The 23,305-nt window shown below is 39.2% G+C and overlaps 1 protein-coding gene across 4 annotated transcripts in view; it reads right to left on the bottom strand.

Moving 5' to 3' along the window:
- The window catches only part of DEPDC1B (DEP domain containing 1B), a 107,064-nt gene extending 84,708 nt beyond the window's left edge, over nucleotides 1–22,356 (bottom strand). Inside the window, exons 1-2 of one of the 4 annotated variants that reach the window (XM_517749.9) lie at nucleotides 22,180–22,356; nucleotides 10,648–10,913 (exon numbers count right to left, since the gene is read on the bottom strand). In XM_517749.9, the coding sequence (XP_517749.4) occupies nucleotides 10,648–10,913; nucleotides 22,180–22,227 (314 nt within the window). In that variant the 5' untranslated portion in view covers nucleotides 22,228–22,356. Of the gene's footprint in view, nucleotides 1–10,647; nucleotides 10,914–21,975 lie in introns of all 4 variants that reach the window. The other 3 variants (XM_016953282.4, XM_054684359.2, XM_063810421.1) reach the window with 3 other exon arrangements.
- Nucleotides 22,357–23,305: the final 949 nt, after the last annotated feature.

Here is a 23,305-nt window from a genome sequence, read left to right as displayed (position 1 = left end):
ACTACCATTTCCACCTACAGGTGTTGAGTTAAATAATGAATTATGTGATGAGGATGGAACATCATAGAAGCTCTAGAACATTAGTTCCTTCCTTTCCAGCAAGAACCCTTCAATGTCCATTCCGGTATTCTCAGAACTACTTACAAAATGTTTCCCTTCAGACCAGCCCACCCAGGCCCCCCACCACCAATGCCAGCACCTGCATATACCACCCAGGGACCTGAGGACCATCACACCTTGCCCACTACCACCACCCAAGGGCACACATACACCACCCAGAGCGGCAGGACCAGCCTGCCTGGCATCTACATCATCAGAAAAGCCTTGCCACAGCCTCTGCCAACAACCTAAGCCATTGAGGAACTCACAGACACCACTGGCATTGATTACAGCCAAAGAAATAATAGAGACTAAATTACTGTGCATACCCAAAATCAAAGGGAAGGCACTCTAACCAGCCAACACTATAGATAGATCTACAGGAAAAAAGTCTTTACCTACAAAAGCCAATCCATAAAACTAGAAGAAGCAACTGTTCCACCAGATACACAGATAACAACATTGAGACATAAAAAACATGAAAAGGCAAGGAAACATGAAACCTCCAAAGGGACGCAATCACTCCCCATTAACATCTCAAAGAAAAGGAAATCAATGAAACGTCTGAAAAAGAATTTCAAATAATGATTTCAAGGAAGCTCAATAAGATACAAAATAACACAGACAGACAATACAAAGAAATAAGGAAAATAGCTTATGATCTGAATTATAATTTTTTTTTTTAAGAGACAAGGTCTCACTATGTTGCCCTAGCTGGACTCAAACTCCCCTACTCAAGCAATACTCTCACCTCCTGGGTAGCTGGGGCTGTAGGTACACACCACCACACCCAGCTCTGAATGAGAAATTTAATAAAAAGATAGTTATAATTAAAAAGAACCAAACAGAAATCCTGAAAATTAAGGATTCAGTAAATGAAATAAAAAAGCATACAACCAACATTTCAATAGGCTAGACCAAGCAGAAGAAAAACTTTATCGATTTGAAGACAGGTCTTTTGAAATAACCCTGTCTGATAAAAACGAAAAAGAAACCAACCCAAATGTCCAACAATGATAGACTGGATTAAGAAAATGTGGCACATATACACCATGGAATACTATGCAGCCATAAAAAAGGATGAGTTCATGTCCTTTGTTAGGGACATGGATGAAGCTGGAAACCACCATTCTCAGCAAACTATTGCAAGAACAAAAAACCAAACACCACATGTTCTCACTCATAGGTGGGAATTGAACAATGAGAACGCATGGACACAGGAAGGGGACCATCATACACCGGTGCCTGTTGTGGGGTGGGGGGAGCAGGGAGGGATAGCATTAAGAGATATACCTAATGTTAAATGACGAGTTAATGGGTGCAGCACACCAACATGGCACATATATACATATGTAACAAACCTGCACATTGTGCACATGCACCCTAAAACTTAAAGTATAATTAAAAAAATAAAAATAAAAAATAAATAAAGAAAAAGGAATAAAGAAAATAAAGAAAGCCTACATGACATATGGGATTACCATTAAGCAAATAAATATGTGTATCTTGAGCATTTCAGAAAGTGAAAGATGGCAAAAGGCATAGAAAACCTATTTAATGAATAAATATAAGCAACGAATTGGAAAACCTAAAGGAAATGGATATATTCATAGACACATGTAACTTACCATGATTGAACCAGAAATAAATAGAAAATCTGTAATAGATCAATAACAAGTAACAAGATTGAATCACTAATAAAAAGTCTCCTAACAAAGAAAAGCCCAGGACTGGACAACCTTACTAATGAATTCTACCACACCTTTGAAGAGGAATTAATATCAATTCTTATCAAATTATTCCAAAAAATTTGAAGAGAAGGAAATTCTTTCTAACTCATTCTATAAGGCCAGCATTACCCTGATACCAAAACCAGACAAAGATACAACAAAAAAAGAAAAAAAGTGGCCAATGTCCCTGATGAACATAGATACAAAAATCCTCAACAAATTACTAGCAAACCAAGTCCAACAACACATCAAAAAGGTAATATACAATAATCACATGGGACATAGCTCAAGGATGAAAGGAAGGATCAGTATACACAAATCTGCCAGGCATGGTGGCTCATGCCTATAATCCCAGCACTTTGGGAAGCTGAGGCCGGCAGATTTCTTGAGCTCAGGGGTTCAAGACCAGCCTGGGGAACATGGCAAAACCCTGTCTCTACAAAAAATTTTTAAAAAATTTAGCTGAGCATGTGGCGTGCGCTTGTAGTCCCTACTATGCAGGAGGCTGAGGTGGGAAGATCGCTTGAGCCTGGGAGGTTGAGGCTGCAGTGAGCCAAGATCGCACCACTGCACTCCAGCCTGGGTAACAGAGCAAGACCCTGTCTCAAAAAGAAAGAGAGAATGCAGTGAAAGAAATAAAGATTTACTTATATATATACATCACAACAACAGAATGAAGGATAAAAACCATATGACCACTCAATAGATGCAGAAAAAAAGCATTAGATAAAATTCAACATTCATTCATAACAAAAACTCTCCATAACTTAGGTACAGAAGGAATATAACACAATAAAAGCCATATATGACAAACTCACAGCTAACATCATTGAACAGAGAAAAGCTGCAAGCCTTTCCTCTAAGAATTAGAACAAGATAAGATGCCCAGTTTCACCACTCTTACTGAAAATAGTACTGGAAGTCCTAACTAGAGCAATTAAGCAAGAGAAAGAAATAAACGACATATAAATTGGAAAACAGGAAGTCAAGTACTCCCTTTTCACAAACGACATAAACTTATATAGAGAAAATCCTAAGATGCCACTAAAAAATTCAGAACTGATAAATTCAATAAAGTTATAGGATACAAAATCAACACGCAAAAATCAGTAGCATTTCTATACACCAATAACAAACAAGCTGAAAAGAAATCAAAAAAGCAATCCCATTTATAGTAGCTACAAAAAAAAATACCTAGGAATAAATTTAACAAGGAAGTAAAAAAATCTCTATAATGAAAACTACAAAACACTGTTGAAAGAAATTGAAGAGAGACACAAAAAAATGGAAAGACATCCCATGCTCATGGCTCAGAAGAATTAATACTGTTAAAATGACCATACTACCCAAAGCAATCTACAGATTCAACGCAATCTTTATCAAATTACAAATGACATTCTAGAGAACAGAAAAAAACAATCCTGAAATTTGTATGTATCCACAAAAGACCTTGAATAGCTAAAACAATCCCAAGCAAAAAGAACAAAGCTGACAGCATCACACTACCTGACATCAAAATATACTACAAAGCAATAGTAATGAAACAAAATGGTGTTGGTATAAAAATATACATAAACCAATGGAACAGAAAAAAGAACTCAGAAATAAATCCATGTGTTTACAACCAAATGATTTTCAACCAAGATGCCAAGAACATACATTGGGGAAAGGATATCCTTTTCAATAAGCTAGAAAAACTGGATATCCTTATGCAGAAGAATGAAACTAGACCTCTATCTCTCACCATGTATAAAAGTCAACTCAAAATGGATTAAACACTAAACTGTAAGACCTGAAACTATAAAACTACTAGAAGAAAACAGGGGAAATGTTTCAAGGACACTGATCTAGGCAAAGACTTTATGGGTAAGACTACAAAAGCACAGGTAACAAAAACAAAAATAGACAAATGGAACTATATCAAACTAAAAAGCTTCTGCATAGCAAACAACACAATGAAGAGTAAACCCGTAGAATGGGAGAAAATATTTGAAAACTATTCATCCAACAAGGGACTAATATCCAGAATATACAAGGAGCTCAACAACAAAACTCAAATAATCCAATTAAAAAATGGGCAAAGGATCTGAATAGATATTTCTCAAAAGAAGACATACAATTGGCCGATAAGCATGTGAAAAAAATGCTCAACATCACTAATCATGAGGGTAATGCAAATGAAAATCACAATGAGATACCATCTTACTTCAGTTAGAATGGCTATTGTCAAAGACAAAAAATAACAAATGCCAGCAACGAATGCTGGCAGGAAGGCAGAGAAAAGGGAACTCTCATACACTGTTGGGGGGAAAGTAAATTAGGATAACTACTACAGAAATCAGTATGGTTTTAGGTCTAACATTTAAGTCTTTAATCCATCTTGAATTATTACCATTTGACCCAGAAATCCCATTACTGGCTATACACCCAAAGGATTATAAATCATGCTACTATAAAGACAAATGCACACGTATGTTTATTGCAGCACTGTTCACAATAGCAAAGACTTGGAACTAACCCAAATGTCCATCAATGATAGACTGACTTAAGAAAATGTGGCACATGGAGGTTCCAAGAGGGCCAAATAGGAACAGATCCAGTCTACAGCTCCCAGTGCGAGCGACACAGAAGACGGGTGATTTCTGCATTTCCAACTGAAGGACCGGGTTCATCTCACCGGGGCTTGTCGGACACTGGGTGCAGGACAGTGGGTGCAGCCCACTGACCGTGAGGCATCGCCTCACCCAGGAAGCGCAAGGGGTCGGGGAATTCCCCTTCCTACCTAGGGAAGCCATGACAGACAGCACCTGGAAAATTGGGTCACGCTCACCCTAATACTGTGCTTTTCCAACAGTCTTAGCAAACAGCACACCAGGAGATTATATCCCACGCCTGGCTCAGAGGGTCCCATGCCCACAGAGCCTTGCTCACTGCTAGCACAGAGGTCTGAGATGGAACTGCAAGGCAGCAGCAAGGCTGGGGGAGAGGTGCCCGCCAATGCCAAGGTTTGAGTAAGTAAACAAAGCAGCTGGGAAGCTCGAACTGGGTGGAGCCCACCGCAACTCAATGGGGCCTGCCAGCCTCTGTAGACTCCACCTCTGGAGGCAGAGCATAGTCAAACAAAAGGCAGCAAAAACTTCTGCAGATTTAAACGTCCCTGTCTGACAGCTTTGAAGAAAGTAGTGGTTCTCCCAGCATGGAGTTCGAGATCTGAGAATGGACAGACTACCTCCTCAAGTGGGTCCCTGACTCCCGAGTAGCCTAACTGGGAGGCACCCCCTAGTAGGAGCCAACTGACACCTCATACAGCCAGGTGCTCCTCTGAGACAGAGCTTCCAGAGGAATGATCAGGAAGCAACATTTGCCATTCTGCAATATTTGCGGTTCTGCAGCCTCTGCTGGTGATACCCAGGCAAACATGGACTGGAGTGGACCTCCAGCAAACTCCAACACACCTACAGCTGAAGGTCCCGACTGTTAGAAGGAAAACTAACAAACAGAAAGGACATCCACACCAAAACCCAATCTGTACATCACCATCATCAAAGACCAAAGGTAGACAAAAACCACAAAGACGGGGAGAAACCAGAGCAGAAAAGCTGAAAATTCTAAAAATCAGAGCACCTCTTCTCCTCCAAAGGAACGCAGTTCCTCGTCAGCAATAGAACAAAGCTGGATTGAGAATGACTTCGACGAGTGGAGAGAAGAAGGCTTCAGAAGATCGGTAACAACAAACTTCGGCAAGCTAAACGAGGAAGTTTGAACCCGTCGCAAAGAAGCTAAAAACCTTGAAAAAAGATTAGATGAATGGCTAACTAGAATAAACAGTGTAGAGAAGACCTTAAATGACCTGATGGAGCTGAAAACCATGGCATGAGAACTACGTGACACATGAACAAGCTTCAGTAGCCGATTCAATCAACAGGAAGAAAGGGTATCAGTGATGGAAGATCAAATGAATGAAATGAAGCAAGAAGAGAAGTTTGGAGAAAAAAGAGTAAAAAGAAATGAACAAAGGCTCCAAGAAATATGGGACTATGTGAAAAGACCAAATCTACGTCTGATTGGTGTACCTGAAAGTGACGGGGAGAATGGAACCAAGTTGGAAAACACTCTGCAGGATATTATCCAGGAGAATTTCCCCAGCCTAGCAAGGCAGGCCAACATTCAATTCAGGAAATAGACAGAACACCACAAAGATACTGCTGGAGAAGAGCAACTCCAAGACACATAACTGTCAGATTCACCAAAGTTGAAATAAAGGAAAAAATGTTAAGGGCAGCCAGAGAGAAAGGTCGGGCTACCCAAAAAGGGAAGCCCATCAGACTAACAGCAGATCTCTTCGCAGAAACTCTACTAGCCAGAATAGAGTGGGGGCCAATATTCAACATTCTTAAAGAAAAGAATTTTCAACCCACAATTTCATATCCAGCCAAACTAAGCTTCATAAGTGAATGAAAAATAAAATCCTTTACAGACAAGCAAATGCTGAGAGATTTTGTCACCACCATGCCTGCCTTATAAGAGCTCCTGAAGGAAGCACTAAACATGGAAAGGAACAACCGGTACCAGCCACTGCAAAAACATGCCAAATTGTAAAGACCATCAAGGCTAGGAAGAAACTGTATCAACTAACGAGCAAAATAACCAGCTAACGTCATCATGACAGGATCAAATTCACACATAACAATATTAACTTTAAATGGAAATGGACTAAATGTTCCAATTAAAGACACAGACTGGCAAACTGGATAAAGAGTCAAGACCCATCAGTGTGCTGTATTCAGGAGACCCATCTCACGTGCAGAGACACACATAGGCTCAAACTAAAGGGATGGAGGAAGATCTACCAAGCAAATGGAAAGCAAAAAAAAGCAGGGGTTGCAATCCTAGTCTCTGATAAAACAGACTTTAAACGAACAAAGATCAGAAGAGACAAAGAAGGCCATTACATAATGGCAAAGGGATCAATTCAACAAGAAGAGCTAACTATCCTAAATATATATGCACCCAATACAGGAGCACCCAGATTCATAAAGCAAGTCCTTAGAGACCTACTAAGAGACGTAGACTCCCACACAATAATAATGGGAGACTTTAACACCCAACTGTCAACATTAGACAGATCCACACGACAGAAAGTTAACAAGGATATCCAGGAACTGAACTCAGCTCTGCACCAAGTGGACCTAAGAGACATCTACAGAATTCTCCACCCCAAAGCAACAGAATATACATTCTTCTCAGCACCACATCACACTTATTCCAAAATTAACCACATAGTTGGAAGTAAAGCACTCCTCAGCAAATGCAAAAGAACAGAAATTACAACAAACTGTCTCTCAGACCACAGTGCAATCAAACTAGAACTCAGGATTAAGAAACTCACTCAAAACTGCTCAACTACATGGAAACTGAACAACTTGCTCCTGAATGACTACTGGGTACATAACGAAATGAAGGCAGAAATAAAGATGTTCTTTGAAACCAATGAGAACAAAGACACAACATACCAGAATCTCTGGGACACATTTAAAGCAGTGTGTAGAGGGAAATTTATAGCACTGAATGCCCACAAGAGAAAGCAGGAAAGATCTAAAATTGACACCCTAACATCACAATTAGAAGAACTAGAGAAGCAAGAGCAAACACATTCAAAAGCTAGCAGAAGGCAAGAAATAGCTAAGATCAGAGCAGAACTGAAGGAGACAGAGACACCAAAAACCCTTCAAAAAATCAGTGAATCCAGGAGCTGGTTTTTTGAAAAGATCAACAAAACTGATAGACCGCTAGCAAGACTAATAAAGAAGAAAAGAGAAGAATCAAATAGACACAATAAAAAATGATAAGGGGGATATCACCACCGATCCTACAGAAATACAAACTACCATCAGAGAATACTATAAACACCTCTATGCAAATAAACTAGAAAATCTAGAAGAAATGAATAAATTCCTGGACACATACACCCTCCCAAGACTAAACCAGGAAGAAGTTGAATCCCTGAATAGACCAATAACAGGCTCTGAAATTAAAGCAATAAAAGTCCAGGACCAGACGGATTCACAGCCAAATTCTACCAGAGGTACAAAGAGGAACTGGTACCATTCCTTCTGAAACTATTCCAATCAATAGAAAAAGAGGGAATCCTCCCTAACTCATTTTATGAGGCCAGCATAATCCTGATACCAAAGCCTGGCAAAGACACAACAAAAATAGAGAATTTTACACCAATATCCCTGAAGAACATCGAGGCAAAAATCCTCAGTAAAATACTGGCAAACCGAATCCAGCAGCACATCAAAAAGCTTTTCCACCATGAACAAGTGGGCTTCATCCCTGGGATGCAAGGCTGCTTCAACATACACAAATCAATACACATAATCCAGCATATAAACAGAACCAATGACAAAAACCACATGATTATCTCAATAGATGCAGAAAAGGCCTTTGACAAAATTCAACAGCCCTTCATGCTAAAAACTCTCAATAAATTCGGTATTGATAGGATGTATCTCAAAATAATAAGAGCTATTTATGACAAACCCACAGCCAATATCATATTGAATGGGCAAAAGCTGGAAGCATTCCCTTTGAAAACTGGCACAAGACAAGGAGGCCTTCTCTCACCACTCCTATTCAACATAGTGTTGGAAGTTCTGGCCAGGGCAATCAGGCAGGAGAAAGAAATAAAAGGTATTCAATTAGGAAAAGAGGAAGTCAAATTGTCCCTGTTTGCAGATGACATTATTGTATATTTAGAAAACCCCATCGTCTCAGCCCAAAATCTCCTTAAGCTCATAAGCAACTTCAGCAAAGTCTCAGGATACAAAATCAATGTGCAAAAATCACAAGCATTCCTATACACCAATAACAAACAGAAAGCTAAATCATGAGTGAACTCCCATTGACAATTGCTTCAAAGAGAATAAAATACCTAGGAATCCAACTTAAAAGGGATGTGAAGGACCTCTTCAAGGAGAATTACAAACCACTGCTCAACGAAATAAAAGAGGACACAAACAAATCGAAGAACATTCCATGCTCATGCATAGGAAGAATCAATATCGTGAAAATGGCCATATTGCCCAAGGTAATTTATAGATTCAATGCCATCCCCATCAAGCTACCAATGACTTTCTTCACAGAATTGGAAAAAACTACTTTAAAGTTCATATGGAACCAAAAAAGAGCCCGCATTGCCAAGACAATCCTAAGCCAAAAGAACAAAGCTGGAGGCATCACACTACCTGACTTCAAACTATACTACAAGGCTACAGTAACCAAAACAGCATGGTACTGGTACCAAAACAGAGATACAGACCAATGGAACAGAACAGAGCCCTCAGAAATAATACCACACATCTACAACCATCTGATCTTTGACAAACCTGACAAAAACAAGAAATGGGGAAAGGATTCCTACTGAATAAATGGTGCTGGGAAAACTGGCTAGCCATATGTAGAAAGCTGAAACTGGATCCCTTCCTTACACCTTATACAAAAATTAATTCAAGATGGATTAAAGACTTAAATGTTAGACCGAAAACCATAAAAACCCTAGAAGAAAACCTAGGCAATACCATTCAGGACACAGGCATGGGCAAGGACTTCACGACTAAAACACCAAAAGCAATGGCAACAAAAGCCAAAATTGAGAAATGGGATCTAATTAAACTAAAGAGCTTCTATACAGCAAAAGAAACTACCATCAGAGTGAACAGGCAACCTACGGAATGGGAGAAAAATTTTGCAATCTACCCATCTCACAAAGGGCTAATATCCAGAATCTACAAAGAACTTAAACAAATTTACAAGAAAAAAATCAAAAAATCTCATCAAAAAGTGGGCTAAGGATATGAACAGACACTTCTCAAAAGAAGACACTTATGCAGCCAACAGACACATGAAAAAATGCTCATCATCACTGGCCAGCAGAGAAATGCAAATCAAAACCACAATGAGATACCATCTCACACCAGTTAGAATGGCGATCATTAAAAAGTCAGGAAACAACAGATGCTGGAGAGGATGTGGAGAAATAGGAATGCTTTTACTCTGTTGGTGGGACTGTAAACTAGTTCAACCATTGTGGAAGACAGTGTGGCAATTCCTCAAGGATCCAGAACTAGAAATACCATTGGACCCAGCCATCCCATTACTGGGTATATACTCAAAGGATTATAAATCATGCTGCTATAAAGACACATGTACACGTATGTTTATTGCAGCACTATTCACAACAGCAAAGACTTGGAACCAACCCAAATGTCCATCAATGATAGACTGGATTAAGAAAATGTGGCACATATACACCATGGAATACTATGCAGCCATAAAAAAGGATGAGTTCATGTCCTTTGTAGGGACGTGGATGAAGCTGGAAACCATCATTCTCAGCAAACTATCACAAGGACAGAAAACCGAACACCACATGTTCTCACTTATAGGTGGGAAATGAACAATGAGAACACTTGAACACAGGGTGAGGAACATCACACACCAGGGCCTGTCATGGGGAGGAGGGAGGGGGGAGGGATAGCATTAGGAGATACACCTAATGTAAATGATGAGTTAATGGGTGCAGCACACCAACATGGCACATGTATACATATGTAACAAACCTGCACATTGTGCACATGTACCCTAGAACTTAAAGTATAATTTAAAAAAAAAAATGTGGCACATATACACCATGGAATACTATGCGGCCATAAAAAAGGATGAATTCATGTCCTTTGCATGGATGAAGCTGGAAACCATCATTCTCAGCAATCTCCCCAATTCCTCACCTTCCAGGTTTACATGTTGCCATTACCTGTATAAGTGACGATTGTCTTCAAAATCTTCCTGACCCCATTTTCCCTTGATGTCTTCAATAACGTGATTCTTCAGGAATTTTTTTAGCAGCTGGACCGTTTGTTTGCGGGTCACTTCAGGGCCGAAGTTTTGACTGCACCTCAGCAGCTCATGCAGCCAATCCACAGCTTCGGCCGCTGTGAAACAATGCTCATAGCTCTTGAAACGACAGCGATGTTTCCGTAACGGCATCTTAGCACGAAAAAGCTCCACGGTCTCATTCCACTAGGGGAAAGAAAGAGAATGGCATTTAGTAATCAACTGATTTTTTTAAGATTACTACATCTCAAATAATTAAAGCAAAGAATGCAATTTTTCCACTTAAACTGCTTTAATAACAGGTAGAGCCTTGAAAATGTTTTATTTACAGGCTTCAAACTCTAATAAAGAAAAGTTTGGGAGAATGGATGGTGGTAATGGCTGTACAACACTGTGAATGTACTTAGTGCCGTAGAACTATACACATAAAAAACAGTTAAAATAGTTTTATATTATATATATTTTACCACAATTAAAAAAAAATAAAAACTTTTTTTTTTTTGAGATAGAGTCTAGCTTTGTCGCCCAGGCTGGAGTGCAGTGGCGTGTCTCTGCTGGCCATGCTCACCACACAATGATCCTAATCTTCAAGTTAAGAAACACTGGACCACTTCAGGATAACAGAATCAATCCCTGAGGAATGGGGAAAACATGAGGTATGGAGTCAGACCTGAGTTCAAATCCCAGTTCTGCCATATACTGGTTGCCCAGGCCCTGGCACATGGTTAAGAACTGAAAAAAAATCCAGTTTCCTTCCACTACAAGATGCCACTAGGCGGCAGGTGAACTGCCATGTCTCATAGCATCCTTGAAGACAAAAACCAGATGTCTCTCTTAAATGTTACTTTCAAATAACTTCATGACAATTCAGCTTCTTTCTCCTTATATCTGTGAAGTTATATCAGTGAGCAGGAAATCAGGAAGCAAATAAATGACTTTTATTTGCTTTAACAAAAATGTTAAAGGGAAATAACAGTCTCATCTCCATATTGTTTTAAAGCTAGCTCTAGAAAAGAATCTCATAAGTACTTGTTTAATAAATGCTTATATAAGATGTGATCTCTTTTTTTTTTTTCAGCCACTTTACTTTTAGGGATTCACCATGTAGAAGCAGAAATATAACGGATTAAAAAGCATTTACAGGCCAGGTGCAGTGGCTTACACCGCTAATCCCAGCACTTTGAGAGGATGAGGTGGGTAGGTCACTTGAACCAAGGAGTTCGAGACCCGCCTGGGCATCATGGGGAAACCCCATTTCTACAAAAAATTTAAAACTTGGCCAGGTGTAGTGGTGTGTGCCTGTAGCTGCAGCTACTTGGCAGACTGAGCGGGGAGGCTGAAGTGGGAGGATCACTTGAGCCTGGGAGGTCAAGACTGCAGTAAGCCATGATTGCACCACTGCCTTCCAGCCTGGGCGACAGAGTAAGACCCTGTCTCAAAGAAAGATAAAATAAAAGTATTTACAAGTTAAATTTTATTTAAACATGTTGAATTATATTTAATAAACCTGAGTGTTTTTTCAGAGAAAGCATTTATAAGCATTTTATATACTTACAAACATAAGTATATTTATGCTTTATAATCAGAGAAAAATTAGAACTAATTTGCCATTTTATAATCAGAGAAAAACTAGAACTAATTTGAGTAAAATTGACTGAAGTGTGGAATAGCCACAAAACAAAATACTATCAATAGTTCCAGACAGAAATAGGTATCATAAATATAAAAAAGTGGAAGAAAAATGTACAAAACACTATATTTAATCTGATCCTATCTGCTTTGGTATATGCATATGAAAAGCTAAATGAATATACAACAAACTTAAAAATAAAGGAAAGTCATCTCTTTTGAAGAAGGAATATAAGGCAACTTTTATTGTGTAACATATTTCTAATTTCTTTCTACATAATTATTTCAACATCTTTTTAGGAACGTAGGCTCCCTGCCAGTCCTCCTAAAGTCCTTAAAATTCATAGTCATATTCTCATTTTCTCTTACTCTTCTCTTTCAAGTCTGTCACTTTACAAACTCTGAATCTTTTGTCTCTCACCTCTCTTCCTATTTAAATCAGATTTTTCTGATGTCACCTTTTTCTTTAAACTGTATTTCTGATCTCAGAGTTGTTTTTTGTTTGTTTTGTTTGTTTGTTTTTGCCCAACCTTGGGTCATGTTTTCCCTTCTAATCATGACTTTTCTTCCAGATTTCTCTTCATACTCTCTGCTGCCCAACCACCTGAGAAACTATTATCCTATTTCTCTTTTATTTTTGATGGCTAACCTTCTCAGCCACATTCATAATTCCTGAGCATACAACAGCAGGAGCTTGAGGGACAGAAGTGGGGTTTGTGTATGCATGTACCCCGGATGTGTAGCACAGTGTGTGACCCACACTAGGTAGTCAATAAGCAAGTGCTTAATCGATCTTTCACTTTTTCTACTTTTTTTTTTTTTTTTGAGACGGAGTCTCACCGTATAGTCCAGGCTGGAGTGCAATGGCATGATCTCAGCTTAATGCAACCTCCGCCTCCCGGGATCAAGCGATTCTCCTGCCTCAGTCTCCCAAGCAGCTGGGGTTACAGGCATGCGCCACCACACCCAGCTTATTTTTATATTTTTAGTAGAGATGAGGTTTCACCATGTTAGTCAGGCTAGTCTTGAACTCCTGACCTCAGGTAATGCAAAGTGCTGGGATTACAGGCGTAAGCCACCACACCCAGCACTTTTTCTACTTTTTTAAACCAACTTCTCAACCTCAAGAAATTTAATCCCACTAATTGCTAATCATGTCTTTCTCCTGGCCAAATTGAAATAGCTTTTTATTCTTACGTTAATCTTTCTACTTCTTTTGACACTGTTGTGAGTCATGCTCCAAATTAAGTTAGTCCAAATTTAAAATCTTTTTTAACTTAAAAACACACAGAAACAAGGCAAGCCACTGAGTAGGATAAGATATATCTATCATTTCCAAACAAAACAAAAAAAATCAATAAGAAAAAGACATTCCAATTAAAAAATGAAAAAAAAATTTAAACAGGTATATCATAAAAAAAAGATCTTCAAATGTCCTATAACATATACAAAGATGTTAAACCTCATTAATTATCAGTGCAATGTAAAAGAACTCGACAAGTCAATATCACGACATGACTGTCAGAATAACTAAAATGAAAGACAGGCGGATCTAATGATCCCACTTTTGGGTATTTGCCCAAAACATTTGAAGTCAAGATGTCAAAGAGATGTCTGCACTCCCATGTCATTTACTATTTACAAGAGCTAAGTTATGGAATCAACCTAAAAGTCCATCAACAGATAAATGAATAAAGAAAATGTAGTATACATATACAATATAATACTATTCAGCCTTTAAAAAAAGAAAGAAATGTTGTCATTTGCAACGACATGGATGGAAGTGGAGAACATTATACCAAGTGAAATAAGCCAGGAAGAGAAAAACAAATAATGCCTATTCTCATTTATACGTGGAATCTAAAACAATTGAGTTCAAAGAGGCAAAAAGCAGAATGGTGGTAACCAGAGGCTGAGGGGAGTGGGGAACAGGGAGATAATGGTCAAAAGGTACAAAGCCTCAACTAGACAGGAAATTATCTTTTTTATTTGAGATATCTTGACATCATGGTGAAGATATTAATAATAATGTACTTTCAAAATCTGAGAGTAAATTGCAAGTGTACAACAAAAAAATATTAAGTATTTGAGGTGATGGATATGGTAATTAGTTTGATTTAATTATTCCATTGAATTCATAAATCATAACATCATTTTGTACCCTACGAATATATACAATTATAATTTGTCAGTTTACAATTTACAAAACTAAAATTTTTTTTAGAGACTTAAAAAATAAGAAAAAAGGTAGGCAATACTAAGTGCTGGTAAGAATGTGAAAGAACTAGAAATCTCATACACTGCTGTAAGGAATGTAAATTGGTGCAACCAGTTTGGAAAACAGATTGGCAATATCTACAAAAGCTAAATATCTGAACACCTTATAACTCAGCAATTCTACTCCTAAGCATATACCCAACAGAAATCCATATATATGTTCCCCAAAAGACACATTATTCATAATGGCACTATCCATAATAGGCAGAAACAACCCAAATGTCCATCAACATAAGAATAAGTTATAATATATTCACCAATAGAATGCAGTGAAAATGAACAAACTATTGCTACATGCCATAACATAAATGAATCTCAGAAAATAATATTGAGATGAACAGGCCACATATGAAAAGTAAATACTATATGATTCCATTTACTTGAAGCTCAAAAGCAGGCCAAATGATCCATGATATTTAAAATAATGATAGCAGTTACCTTCATAAGGAGGTAGGGACCAAGTGGGGGAAAGGAGACTTCTGCGGTGCTAGTAATATGATATTCCTTGATCTGAATGTTGGTTACATGGGATGCTCACTTCATGAAAATTTGTTGAGTTGTACACTTTTTATACAACTCAACAAATTTTTTTGAGCATTTTTCTGTACATTATGCCTAATTAACACCTAAAAACAAAAACACATACATACACATATGCACATGCTCACATACTAAAATTATTACCCACATGAAAGTTGGTAAATATGAACTGGTTGGTTGGGGTGGTAAACTGGATGTGGAAGACAGTAGGGAGGTTGGAGAAGAAACCAAGTGAGTGGATGAAGGAGGGAAAGTATGTAAACAGGAAAAGCAGAGCAAAGGCTAAATAATGAATAGTAGAAAGGAAGCCCATAAAGAGTCCAAGAACGCTGATTTAACTTCTCTACCTATCCACCCACTTTACAAGGTTATTGTAAGATCAAATGAGATCATGACTATAAAAGTCCTTTGTTAAAAATGTGTTCCTCAAATTTAAGGATAATATATAAAATGTCCAGGATATCTGTTAAATTATAAGGTTCAATCTATTCTAGAGCTGGAAAAAATCTTTGGGACAAAATGAAGACCTTAGCAGGATACACAACTTAGCAAATGTCATTCAGGTACTTACTCTGTGAATAAGATCTGGAATCCTGTGCTACGGACTTTTCTTCGAGTAGTCATTTCACTATACCAAGTACCTATGGATATTACCATACCTTTAAACAATTTTCCCATATTTTTAATCATTGATTATTGATTTTTTAATACATGCTCTGATACCTAGCTTTCATTTATCATTAGATTTTTGCACCGAAAAGGCATAATCAAGTATGTAGGGCCGGGGGAAGGGGTAATAAAAAAGATTTTTGTTTATGTTGGTTGAACAATCATAATCATGAACTAAAATTACCTAATGCATAATACCTTATGCATTACATAAACATAATGAAGACATGGCTCTCTAGGACCCAATATTTCCAAATATCACTAGGTATATCCACTAATTGACCCAGTCTGGTTAGCAGTTCTGTTGTTCTTTTAATTACAGAAGTAATAACACTCATTGAAACAAACAAATTAAATACAGAAGTATACACAAAAGAGTTTGCATGTCTTACTCCATACCTATCACATACAGACACATAGACAGAATTTTTCCTTTGTAGGTATGTCATTTATTGTTGTTTGCCATTTTAAAAAATGAGATCAATCATGTTGTATATGTTATCCTAAAACATGCTTTTGCACCTAACAGACACCTCCCTGCGTCATACCTGCAGATCTAACCCATTCTTAAGAATGTGCCATAATTTCTTCTGCCATTTTCTAACAAATGGTCATACAAGTTCTGCCCAGTTCAATTTTTACAAATATGTTACAAGTTATACTTGTTTATATAACCTAAAGTACCAAGGCTTTTGTTTACTTTTGATAGATTTCTAGAAAGTATCAGCATATTTAAATCAGTTGTAGCAATTCACACTTCCACCAACAATGTGGGAGCCTAAAGCCTTACACTTTGGCCTACACTAGATGTTATCATTTCTTTCATTTCTGCCAATCTATGTAAAAGAAATGATAGATCCATATTTTGTTTGCATTTTCATATCTTTACCTTTAGTCATACTCATTTCTTCTTCTGAGATTTGCCATTTTTCTACTGGGTTATCTCTTTTTTAAAATCAATTTAAAGAACTGTTTAATCTGTTAATGTTTAAGGGCACAGAAGTCAGGAAAGTTAATCGATTTTGTTCAGTTCAATATCCTCACAACAAAGACCAGTGCCAGACATATAGTATACCCATTTAATATGTACTGATGAATATAGAATATTAAACCTTTTTGTTATGTTATGAATGTTTTATCTTAGACTATCAATTTCTTTACATAGTCTCTAGCTATACAATGATTTTGTTGTAGATGTTGATGTTTTTATAAGGAAATAATTATCTATTTTCTTTATCAGTTCAGGGTTTATTCTCTTAAGAAAGCTTCCCTATCCTGAGGTATTAAAATATTTATCAAAATTTTCTTTTAATATTTTAGAGGGTATGTTTTTTAATATGTAAACCTTTAACTGAATTTTATATGGTGGGAGGCAGGGGATCACTATTTTTTTCTGGATGGAGAGTTGTGTTAGTCCATTCTTGCGTTGCTGTAAAGAAATACCTGACACTGGGTAATTTATAAAGGAAAGAGGTTTAATCACCTTACGGTTCTGCAGAGTGTACAAGAAACATGGTGCCAGCATCTGCTCAGTTTCTGGTGAGGCCTCAGGAAGGTTTTATTCAAGGCAGAAGGTGAAGCGGAAGCAGGCAGAAGGAGGCACGTAACACAGCAAGGGGGGAACAAGAGAGAGTGAGGGACAGGGTGCCACACTTTTAAACAATCAGATCGCACATGAACTCAGAGTGAATACTCACTCATTATCATGAGGACAGCAACAGGCCATTCATGAGTGATCTGCCCCAGTGACCCAAACACCTCCACTAGGCCCCACCTCCAACACTGTGGATTACATTTCAACATGAGATTTGGAGGGGATAAACGTCCAAACCATATCAAGAGTCAATTATGCCATGCTTTTCTAAATGAACAGAAATACTATTAAGTAACCTTACATATCACAGTTCTTGATTGTTTCTATCCCATTGAGCGACTATCTGTTCCTGTGTAATATCATACAGTTGTCATTACAGTCAATTAATACCAAGTATAAATCCCTGGTAGGACAAGGCCCCTGTCTTCTTTGTAAGAGAATGTGAAAACTTCTTTCTTTTTTTTTTTTTTTGAGACAGAGTCTCGCCCTGGTGCCCAGGCTGGAGTGCAGTGGCGTGATCTCGGCTGACTGCAACCTCCGACTCCCTGGTTCAAGTGATTCTTCTGCCTCAGCCTCCCAAGTAGCTGGGATTACAGGCATGTGCCACCACACCCAGCTAATTTTTGTATTTTTAGTTGAGACGGGGTTTCACCATGTTGGCCAGGATGGTCTTGATCTCCTGACCTCGTGATCCACCCGCCTCGGCCTCCCAAAGTGCTGAGATCACAGGCATGAGCCACCGCACACAGCGTGAAAATTTCTTTTTGTGAAGTTCATTTCTTTTTGTGAGGGAAAACTTTTTTCAGTTCTCAGAATTTTACTCTTCAGCATGAGCTTTCAATTCATTGCATTCTCCCACACAGGAAAAAAAAATCCATTAGGATTCAGAATGGATTAACTGCTCTATTGCTACTGACTTTTATTTCATACTAGAAAATGTCTAATAAAACATCTTTATCAAAGTCTCATTGCCCCTTTTAAAAAGAGCATTTATAAATAGACTTTTGAATTTACTCATTTTGATTTTGAATGGCATTTATCATTATGGGTTATATTTCCTTAATATATGAGATACTTTAGATTTTTCAAAGCCTACTGAGGTCACTTTGGTCTCTGTTCCCACTTATTTCCAAATATAACTAAGGGGTTATTTGGCTACTCTGCTTAGAAAGAAAAATAATTATCTTAAATAATCTAACAATATACCATTCTCAGTCACTTTTGGAAACAAAATATCCTATGTCAATAAAGAACAAGAAAGAGCTTGAATTTTTTTTTCATGACATTATATTTGAAGAGAATCTTTACAACAAATGGAACAAAACAGATTTGTTTTATGATTTTAAAACACTTTTTGTTTTGCTCTACTTATTAATTTCAGTCCCCTAGTTTCTCAGGAAAAAATAAAATCACACAATTGTTTTTTCTTAACATGATGAGGCAAACTATAAGACATACACCTACTGCTGTGCATCCTGTTCTTTTCTCCAGGATATTCCATTTCATTTCTTCTTAGTACCAAAAATATTATGATAGCGGTGCTATAAAGAAAACTGACTGGTCTGGGAGTTCAGTGACAACCAATCCTAGATCTACTTGCACTTGCCACAACCTCGTTGTGTGATCTTGCCATTCTAACTCTCAGATTCAATGAAAGCTGTATGTCTTTTAAAATTTATCAGTTGCATCAGACCATATATATAACTCAGAATAAGTTCAAAGATTTAAGCAGTTTCTAGAAAAAAAATTTTTCTCTCTACTTGAATGAACTATTTATACCAAGTTTACAAAGATGAAAGTTATTTCAGTGAAAATGTATAAATGGCTAATTAGCTTCACATTTATCATGAGTTGGGGCTGTCATTTGACTTTTGTCATAACATTTTACCTAATCCACAAAATGTTATTTTCAAATAAGACTTTGGTGCTTTAGAAAAAGCACCAAAGAGCTTTTTCTAAAGCTGTACATGCTTTGAGAAAGTAAAGTGAGCCATGAAAGGACAAAATAAAGGCCTAGTTTTTGTATCCCAATAGATTTTTACCAAGCTTCCCCTGAAGAAAGTTTAGAATGAGCATGATGGGAAAAGGGAGAAATTGTATGCTGCGGATAGAGGGAGGAAAGGCCAACTAGGTCCAACAAGTAAAAAGAGGACTAGTCTCAAACTATTAAATATATGATTTACCTAGCAAAAGCTTTAAGTCACACCTGAATTACACTGGGGAAACAATTACAGATTTTACAATGGAAAGAAGCATCTTCAATGTTGGCTGCAATCACTGACAGCAGGAATACTCACTTTTGAAAAAAAAAATTGGCTATTGTTTTCTGTTTTCCACATCTTAGTTTAATATTATGTTCCTCAAACACTATGAAGTTGAGAACTGAATTGATTACCTGGGAAATTCTGGTGAAACTGAGGTGTTTGTTTCATTAATTATCCATGTCATTTATCTTCTTAACTTAATCAACCTAAATTTAGCCTGAATATTATTTGTTAGGGACTGAAGACTTCTAGAGAGCAGAGAGCACCTTTTTTTAATTAAACAAATTCCTTTGATAATATTTTAATGTGACTCAAGAATCCAGCAGTATCTATATATGGACCCTCTGCATCCATGAAAAGAAGTACCTCATACAATTCTGTGAATATGAGACTAAAATACAATTCCAATTATGAGGTTTTTTTTTTTTTAGTCTAATGCAGGAAGAATGAAGACTAGTCACGTCAAGAACCAGAGCCTTGCTATGTTTTCCTTATGTAAGTGCTGTAAATAAACTGGTGAAGGGAATGATCAAATGCCTTATTTTCCTCCCTAAAGTTAGACCTATCAATATTCTTGACCCCAGATCATTCTGGTGTCTGTATAGAGTGTTCGCAAACATGAGTGCAATGATTCTTCCCATCCTCTCCACATGCACCTCTGTGGCTTTGCCACCCTGCCCATCAAGAAGTGGAGTTGAATTTCTAGAATCTGGATTTAGCTGTTTAACTTGCTTTGACCAATGAGATTCGAAGAAAAAGTCACAAGCTGAAACTTCCTTTTAGCTACGTTGGAACCATGAGACCACTACGTGAAGATGCCTCCGATAACCTGTTAGAGATATCTGGCCCAGGTAACAGCCAGGACCAAGTCAAGCAGCCATCTTCCATCATCCAGTACTAGCCAAGTCACATTATTTGTGGCACATGAGTGACCTCCACAAAAGAACCATTGACATGAGTCTAGCCCAGATTACTGATCCAAAGGATGAGCAAATAAAATGCTTGTCTTTATGCCAAATAAAACAATGTCACAGACTCTCCCAATCTCCTTATTATTATTACTTTTTTTTGAGATGGAGTTTCGCTCTTGTTGCCCAGGCTGGAGTGCAATGGCGTGATCTCAGCTCACTGCAACCTCCGCCTCCCAGGTTCAAGAGATTCTCCTGCCTCAGCCTCCTGAGTAGCTGAGATTACAGGCGCATGCCACCATGCCCAGCTAATTTTTGTATTTTTAGTAGAGACGGGGTTTTGCTGTGTTGGCCAGGCTGGTCTCGAACTCCTGACCTCAAGTGATCCGTCCCCTTAAATCATGTAAAATTTCATGAGTATGTGCCATGTGCAGTTTTCTGTGAAGAAGATCCTTAATCTTCATCAGATTCTCAAAGTGATCTATGAGCCAAATTTAACAAGTAAAGACCCATCAGCCCCAACTATGATTTCTCTTCCAGAAGCTGGCCTTCTCAGCTCTGGCTTGACTTACTGGTACAGTGTGTGGCTGGCTTTGGAAAGAAAAGGAAACCCTATTTACATTATCTGTATCCCAGCATCCTCACCTCTTCCATGAGTCTAGCTGAGTAAGAGTTTGGATGTTAGTTCCCATCTTTTCCTGTGTATTCATTACAATGCATGGAACGATGAGAGTAATTCCCATGTTAAATGTGGCCAGAGAGGTCGGCAGACCAAGGAGCAAGTTACTGTCCTCCCAAATTACCATTACACTTCCACAGAAAGTCCTCTAAAAACGTGCCACAGACATTACCAAATTGTCACCCTTTATTGCATTATAGTAAGCCTTTGAGGTAGAAATCACTAAAATTACTTGTTCCAAGTCAAAGCAGACCAAGTACACCTCAATACCAAAGCTTTTCTCCCAGAAAAAAAAAAAAAAAAAAAAACCAGGAACTCAGAGTCGGCAAAGACTCTCCTAAAACATCTGTCCTGGCCAGCTCCTCATCTGGATCGGTGCTGACAGAAACAGAAACGCCAGGGGCCGGAAATGTGGCCAGCGCGATGCCCCTCTGTTCTGGGCACCGTTTGTTCGAATACCTCGTCAGGTATCATCAGGTGTCACTCAGGAAGGAGACACGCCCTGCCTGGACTGCCGCGAACGCTGAGCGTTACGGGGTACGTGGTGGCCCCTCAGGTTACCGACCGGGTCGGTTAGATTCCAGAGGACAAAAGGCAGGGAACAGCCTGGTCTTGGGGTCTTTAAACAGAGAGGCGCCATCTACTGCCGAGAACCCAGTCAACATCTCATGGACAAAGCTGCACTCACCCCCGGCCGGCTGAGCTCTGGGCCCCGTTAGCGTTTCTTTGAGGCTCGTCCACTAAAAGGCAGCCCCAGTAGTCCCAGCTGAAATGCTCCACACCCGAGCCCCGCTGGCCTGCGGAAGCGAAGACTGACAAGCACTCTGTCCGCGCGCTGACTGGGGGCTCGCGGCACCGGGTGCTCCGCCCAGGCCCCAGCACACTCACTCACCAGCCTGGTAGCTCGGTACGGCCCGGGCCCCACGATGCGATGCTCCATGGCGCGTAGGCAGCAGCGGCCGCAGCCGCGCCAGCGCTGATCCCCGCCAGCCGGAGGAGCAGCAGTTTGAATCCCAAGCCCGCGGGCTCCGGGCGCTGATTGGGCGGCGCGGCAGCACGTCACCGGAAATGCGCGGGGTGGGCGGGGAGGCAGGCGTCTTCTCCGAGACCCGCGGCGCTGGGAGCTCCGGGTGCGAACTTGCCCGGGGCGAAATCTGTTGCCCACCCTGGTCCCACCGTGCGAGCACACCTGGGCAGGTGCGACTAAGGGGCCGGGGGCGTCTCCCCAGCGCTGGACAACGCTGTGCGGCGCCCTTCCCAGATTTCTGCGTCCGCGCAACACAAACACACCCAACGCTATCTCTACAAAAGGGTCAATAATAAGTGTTATCCAGCGACCGAAACCCAGCTTTGGGCCGCGTGGATAAATACCTGTCCTCCCTACCAAGTGCACTGTGAGCCTGGAGGTGCTGCTAACGCTGGGAGAAGCGGTAGTGAAATGAAGCGAGGCGACAGCTTTTACCAGTGTAGGGACATTTAAAAACGGGATAGAGAGCACAAGGAGCGTAGACAGTGTGTTAAGGGCAATAAAGAGCAGGAAGGGAGCCCCGATTCCTCTTCTGTTTGTTCTCATGATAGTCTTTTCTCCTTTAATTTGAGTTCTATGTTTTGTATTGGGCTGATACTTTTAGTCCTCGGCAATAGGGTTGTGAGTCCTTTTTTGACTGCTTAGAATTTTCCCCCTGGGAATTGCTAGTCCGATTTGCAATCTTTCAGAGGGACAAATGAAGTAACTCCATATACTTAGGACTCTGTACACCTACTCAAATTTGGTCATCTCGGTAAGTACCCAGGACAAGACGTTGAAGGAGTGAAGGTGTGCCATTCCAAAATATGCCTAATTGGTATATTGATTATTTCGAGCGGAAAACATTGGAGAAATGGTAGTTTCAGAAAGGGCAAGCTGACCTGCCTCTTCGATGCAGCAGGCCACAAAGATTTCTCTGGGATGGGCATCCTCTCCCTACCACGGTAAGAAAATAGCCTTTATCACCAAAGGCTTGGAATTGAAGGCTGCA

The sequence above is a fragment of the Pan troglodytes genome, chromosome 4, assembly GCF_028858775.2.
Source record: "Pan troglodytes isolate AG18354 chromosome 4, NHGRI_mPanTro3-v2.0_pri, whole genome shotgun sequence".
Lineage (NCBI taxonomy): Eukaryota > Metazoa > Chordata > Mammalia > Primates > Hominidae > Pan > Pan troglodytes.
The sequence above is the reverse complement of the archived record's forward strand: the minus strand, read 5'-3'. Positions and strand labels throughout refer to the sequence as shown.